The following is a 6,741-nucleotide window of genomic DNA, read 5'->3' on the forward strand; positions in this document are numbered from 1 at the left end:
CCTGTGACAAGGGAGTGCCCTGGTGGCTTGCATATATGGGTTTTAACTTTACTTTGTACATGATTTTCTCTATCTTTATGTAGAGTAACTTTAAAAATAGCTGCCACCAAGCCAAAGGTATCTCACTTCTCTACCAAGTCACAATGTTGGCTTCTCTGGATGGAGGGGAAACTGCTTGTAAACATTGTACTACTGAGGTGATCAACCATCTTGTAATAGCTTTATATTTTTTCTGTCAAAAGATAGTCTCATTGTCTGGAGGTTTGTTTGATTTTTTTTTTTTGTAAAGTGGAGAGAATGTGGTGACTCAGTGTATGAGGTGCAGTGACCAGAACGATTCTTGTTAGCCCCATGCCAATTTCCTTGAAAATGTAATGTGGCAGTAATTCATGTTCTCTTTTTCTGTTGGAACTCCACTCCTACCCCATGAGTTCTGCTAGATGCAGAATCGAATTGGGAGTTCTTGGTAATATAACTCCACCTGGAGATGCACTGCTAGAAGATGGGGATCCCTGTTGCACCTAGAGTGATTATAAAGACACAAAACTTTCCCACAGGGGACTTTGAACTCTTGTGAATAACTGACAATCACTCTTATCTTGGAAGAATCCCTTCTTCTATAGGGGGAAGGCACAACAAGTTTTCCATCCCCAGGGAGGATGATGTGTTAGAAAGTCTGCAAGGGTATTCTTATGGACTGATCTGAGTATTGTCTTCTATGGCGCATCATCTAATCTAATGAATTATGCAATAAAACATTTTTATGCTTTTAATATTTTTTCAGGTGCTCGTGTCTGGCTCTTTATTGGTTTCATGCTGATGTTTGGTTCACTTATTGCTTCAATGTGGATCCTTTTTGGAGCATATGTTACACAAAGTAAGTGTAGTTCTTCATTATGTTTTAGTGGAGAGGAGGGAACAGTTCCAAAGTAGGAACAAAAAAATAATTTTTAAACACAGTGCAGAATGTTTTACTCCAGTTAGTACTTTTGATTTTATTTGGTAATGAGGGTGAAATTTGCCAGCATATCTGTTCAGTTGATGTTACTTGAAATTTTTGCAAGTTCACAGTATAAGAAGAGCCATACTTGGGTGTGCTGACTGAAAATTATACTGTGCATATTCCTGAGACCTTCCTTATCAGCTGGAAGGCAGGAAATCCAAAATTTCTAACTGCAGACATGCAGCACTCTTGTAAGAGCTGAATTCTTCCTCTGGGTTTATGACTAGGATGACCACGTGTTCTGTTTTTGCTGGGACAGTCCCATTTCAAACACACATCCTAGTTTGGTCAAATTAGTGCCTTTGTTTCGTTTTCAGAGCAACACCTGGGACTGGTATTTTAAAACTAGATTGTCTTGCCTTTGTGCTCTCCCTGCTCCCAACCAGAGCTCAGAGACAGCTGAACATGCTGGAGAAGTGGGGGCCAGGGTGAGAGTGGAATGCCCTGTTTTGAGACTAGGGAACATGGTCATCCTATTTATGACCCTTCTTATATTGGCACGTGTGGTCACTATGGTTGCTGGCAGACATTTAAGTCCCATGATTGGGGTTTGAGGAATTTTATGCCCCATTTCCCAAATTGCGTAATCTGCCCTGCATTCTGGGAATGGGGCATAAAATTCTTCAAACCCCAATTGTCATTGTCAACTGCCAGTGTTGGGAGACACCTGCAGCTGGGGAGTAGGAACCTCCTAACTCCCCAGCTGCTAGGGAGCCAGGAACTTCCCCCTCCCCAGGTGCTGCTTCCAGGGGCATCTGAGAATGTAAAAAAAAATCAGGCATGCAGCTCCCAACTGCACACCCACTTTTTAAGGGTCTGGCATGTTATGAGCCCAAGTTCCCTGGGCACTGTAAGGCTGACACTGGGGAGAGGCTCCCTGATATTAGGCTCCCAGTGCACCTCATGGTATAGCTTGGGGTTGGGAAGGAAAACTGCCCTTTTTCCCCACAGCCAATTAAAAAGGTATCTGAGCAAGCAGCAGAGGATGGGAAAGTTTCCTCATCCCCAGTTGCTAGCACCAGCTGGCTCTCTAAGCAGGAAAATGGAACTGGGGTTGAGGGAGCTTTCCCATTGCCTGCTGCTTATGTTGGGTGCCTCTTTAAAACTGCTCATGGAACTGAGGATGGGAAAAGCAATCGCATCCCCAGCTGTGTCTGGCATCCTCCAGGGGTAGAGCAGGGAGTAGCCAGGTTTGAGACCTGGACCTGCCCCCAGCCTGATTCCCACTAATTGGGCAGGGGGCAGCTTTTGTGTCTGTCCCCAGGGTGGTCCAGTGCTGAATCCTGATTCACAGCTTAGAGTTGGCATTCAGCACTGGCAGCCCTGATCCTGGTTTGGACTCAGGTAGTCCCCTGTCCAATCCTTAAGATTAGGCAGGGGAAGGCTGTGTGCCAGATCATGGAGCTGCCCCATGCCCTGAAGCTTGCTGGGACCTGGCACCTTAAAGCGCTTTAAAAGTCAGGGGCTGCAGGGCAAGGCTCTTTAAGATGCCAAATCCTGGCAAGTCTTCATCATTGTCTGTATCAGGATCAGGCTGATGCAGACAGTGCATCCAGCCTCCAGTCAGGTCCTGGATGTGGGGCTGCCCAGACCCTGATGCTGACAATCAGCTGATAGTCAACATCAGGATGAGAGGGCACACAACACATTCAATTTATGGCGCTGTATAAACCAGGTGCAAATGTTACATAGTTTTTGAGTAACATCGTGGTGGTCTTTTTATGATGCCATGACTTTGAACATATTCCTTGTTGCTGTTTATGGCACAGTTAACAAGGTATTCATGCCAGAAATATAACATGTGCCAGGGACCTAAAGGATTGAATATATTTAACTTAGAATTGTATAAATACCAGAAGACAGCAGTATCAAATCCAGGCTATATATTGGGCCCCTTTATTGTAGCTTTGTAATATTTTTAATGTAGTTAATCTGTCAACACCAGTAAGATTGAGAAATTTTATATTCTTCCAAAGCAATAATTTGAGTCTGTCCAGACAGTAACATCCTGAATAAAGTATTAAAATATACTTTTGTAATACAGAAGAATTTCATACTATTTATTGCACTCTTGTATTTTTCAGACATTAATGTATACCCAGGACTAGCTGTGTTTTTTCAAAATGCGTTGATATTTTTCAGGTAAGGACCTTCGTGTATCTTTTATGCTTAAAAATGTCAAAACTGTGTTGGAGTGGCTTATTCTACCCACAGTTCTCTTATGAAGGAGATAACCCACAACTGGGTTCATGACAAATAAAGTCTATTTCTGCTGCACGCAATAGATGAGGTTTACTCTCTGTTTAAAGGAGTAAAATCATTTCTGTTTTTATACAATTAAACACTATTGGAAAATGATTGTTAAATAGCAGCTACTGCTTTTTAAATATTAGGAGCCTGAAGTAAGGCTCTGAGGTATCTAATCATTTAAGTCACCTGGGGAGTGTGCAGCTGTGAGGCTGGCCAGAGAGCAGGACAGAGCTGGGGGTGGCAGCCGGAGGGCTGACTCCCCACCCCTCTGCACTTCTGGGGAACAGAGGAATGGGAGAGCATGTGCCCCCTGCCTCCCCCAGATTTGTTTATGGGGCAGGGATGAATGAGGGCTGTCCACTGTGGGCTTGGGGCTCTGTGCTCTGCTGCCCTCCATCTGGGGACCTCTGCAGCCCAGCAGGTGGGATCTGGCACGGGAGGCTGGAGTGGGGTGGGGAGCATAGATGCTGCTGCCACAGTTGCCACTAAGAGCCCTGTGCCATCCACACTGCCATGGCAAGATACCCCCGTTTACCTGGGAGCAGCAAGGGGCAGAACTCTGCACTGCTGCTGCTCCTGGGCGGACAGGGGGTGCCTCGCCATGGTGGCGCAGCTGGCATGGGGCTCCTGGCAATGGCGGCAGCAACAAGCCTCCCATCCCCCCTGCTGGGTTGCAGAGGACTCTGGGGGAGGGCAGCAGGGTGGGGAGCCCCATGGGCTCTGCTCTGGCCATGCCACACACAGGCAGGGGGACGGCCTTTGTGCTGCACTCCAGCCACAGCAGCTGCCATCTCCCACACGTGACAGCTGGGGTTTGGGTGCTGGTGGGGTAGGCAGGGGGCTGCTGGCCCTGATCCTGTAGCCCTGGCAGCTGGGGCTCTCTGTAGAAGTGAGGAGGGTGGGGGGCTGCAGGTCGGGAGTGAGGGGCACCAGCAGGACTGGGGGCGGGGACTGGGTTGGGAGTAGGTGGCGCTGGCGGGGTCAGAGGGCTGTGGGTTGGAGTGAGGGGCACTGGCATGGGAAGGGACAGGACACCAGTATATCAGGGCTGCTCAGCACCACAAAGCAGCATGAGGACAGTTGCAGTGGGACCCATGTCTTGATGAGTGAAGGGGGCAGGGGGAGCTCTGATTTTTCCATGATGATAAACTCAAAATCAAACACCAAAATGTATAGATATTTATTACAATTGGTCAATAAGTACATGATTTTGCAATTTATACTGTTAAAGTTAATTATTTTTCTTATTATTTCACTCTAAGGTCATTCTGTTCTTTTTATATGATACTCTACTCCTTCCCCTGTATTGACAGTAGGCCTGTGCAAGGTGGCTAGTATTCGCTTTGGATTCAGCCAATTCGGGGGACAGTGATGGGATTTGCTGATTCGAATCACTGTCCTGAATCAAATCTCTGAATCACACAGGCCCCATCCCTTATCTGCTCTCCATGGCTGCCCCACCCACTCCAGGTCCCAGCTCTTTGTGGGGGGAAAAAAGCCTGCACTCACTGACTGCTGCCAGGCAGGCGGGTGTTCCCCACCGCCCCCCCCAGTGCCCCATGCCATATCGGGGGGCTCTGCAGTGAGCCCCCCGGCCCCTGCCTGCCCCAGCTCTGGCCCTTTAAAAAACCCAAAAAACCCTAGAGTCACTGGCTGCTTTCAGGCAGGGAGGCAATCCCCGCTACCCCGTGCTGTGTGGAGGGCGCTCCCACAAGTCGCTAGATGACTCAAGGCTGCTGCAGCAGCTGGTGAGTTCGGGATTTGTTTTGTTTTTTAAGGGCTGGGAGCTGTGGCGGGCAGGGCAGCCATGGAGGGGAGGGGTGGTGGTAGGGGCTGGGAGAGCAGGTGGGGGTTGGCAGAGCCCCCCACGCAGCACGGGGCAGTGGGAGCAGCAGGGATCACCCCCTGCCTGGCAGCAGCTGGTGAGTAAGAGCTTTTTTTTTTAAACAGCCAGGAGCTGAGGTCAGGCAGGGCAGCCATGGAGGAGCTGTGGGAGTGGGCGGGGGCCAGGGGTGCTCAGGAGGGCTGGGGGAGCAGGCAGGGGGTAGGGCCTGGTGGGGGTGTCCCCATGATCCCCTCCCCACTCCTTCAGCATGGAGTCTGGGTCCAGCTTCCTGCTGCAGCAAGCCTGAATCACCAAAGCTCTCCGAATCTTTTCCCAGTCGATTCGGAGAGCTTCAAATTGATTCAGACCTTTACATTAGTCCCGGTTTGATTCGGATTCGGAGATTCAGGTACCGAATTGGGCCGAATCTCCTCTGAATTGAATCGGCACCCGAAGCTTCACACAGCCCTAACTGACAGCTGCCTTCCAACTTTGTCATATAACAGAGTTGAACTTTTTGTGCCAGGGTTGCTTTTTTTTTTTTTTTTTCTTCTCATTATCAGTCTGAAGACCAGTCCTAGAGGGACTCCACTAATAGCCTCCCTCTAGCCTGATAGTTCTTCCAACACTACTTTATTCAGTCTCTTACCTGCCTTGTAGTTCTTTACTAATCTCTGCCTTCTGCATGCAGCCAAGTTTTCCATATTATATGTTTTACTGAAGTCCAGACAGATTCCATCCACAGTATTTTATTCATCTAAAAATCTATTATCTATTAAAGAAAGCTAGCTTTAGTCTGGTCTCATCTGCCTTAAGTAAATTCGGGTCGCACTTCTTCCCATTTTTCTATATTCCTCCATGTCATCAAATATTTTTTTTCCTTCAAAAGTTGTTCTATAAAGCCTTATATACTACTAGGCTTCTTACTGCCTCTAAATTTTTCCCCTTAAGTACAGGCACAACACTTTGTTGTTCTTTACTTAGTGTATTTGGTGTGGCACTATATAATCAAAGATCCTTGCTAGCAGACCTGTGACTTCAGTACTTTAAGGATGAGGTTAACCTGTTTCTCCTTGCCCTTGACTTGAGTGCATTTTGCTTTTGAGCCTTTTCCTTTAGTTGTGGTAACTTCTGTTTCTGCACCTCTAATTTGCCATCCTGTTTCTGTCTTTATTTTTCCACATTCTTTTTTTTCTCATTGAAAACTGAGGAATATTCACTCAGTTTCAGGGTCATATCCTAATTACTTAAATCTATCTCTCCTTACTGCATAACACCACTTCTTTCCCTGTTCTCTTAATACAGGCAAACTCTCTTAATTTTCTTTGCCATATCTAATTCCATTCAATGTTGGCAGTTGTTTTCTTGCACTTTTATGTAAAGAAATTAACTCCTACACCTGAAAGTCCCAATGACTTCACTGGCTATTAACATTAAGTGGCACCTATACACATGCTGGACATTTGATCTGATGCACGCTAATTAATCGAGTCTGCTGGAACATGCTCCAGCAGCCTCCGTGTCATGTGTATTCAGCATCCCTATGCTTCAAAATCATGGCAGGGATGCTTTTAACTAAAGTTCGTTGAACAAGCTTTAGTTAAAGTGCCCCTGCCACCATTTTAAAGCTTAGGGTGCTAAATACACGCGACTCTGCGGGTGC

General features: G+C 47.1%; 1 protein-coding gene across 1 annotated transcript in view; it reads left to right on the top strand.

Annotated features, from left to right (window-relative positions):
* TMEM50B (transmembrane protein 50B) overlaps positions 1 to 6,741 on the top strand; it is a 13,162-nt gene that overhangs the window by 4,264 nt on the left and 2,157 nt on the right. The window contains exons 4-5 of the mRNA XM_006032656.3: positions 785 to 877; positions 3,088 to 3,145. Of these exons, the coding sequence (XP_006032718.1) occupies positions 785 to 877; positions 3,088 to 3,145 (151 nt within the window). The remainder of the gene's footprint in view (positions 1 to 784; positions 878 to 3,087; positions 3,146 to 6,741) is intronic.

Source organism: Alligator sinensis, unplaced genomic scaffold, assembly GCF_000455745.1.
Source record: "Alligator sinensis unplaced genomic scaffold, ASM45574v1 scaffold996_1, whole genome shotgun sequence".
NCBI classification, from domain to species: domain Eukaryota; kingdom Metazoa; phylum Chordata; order Crocodylia; family Alligatoridae; genus Alligator; species Alligator sinensis.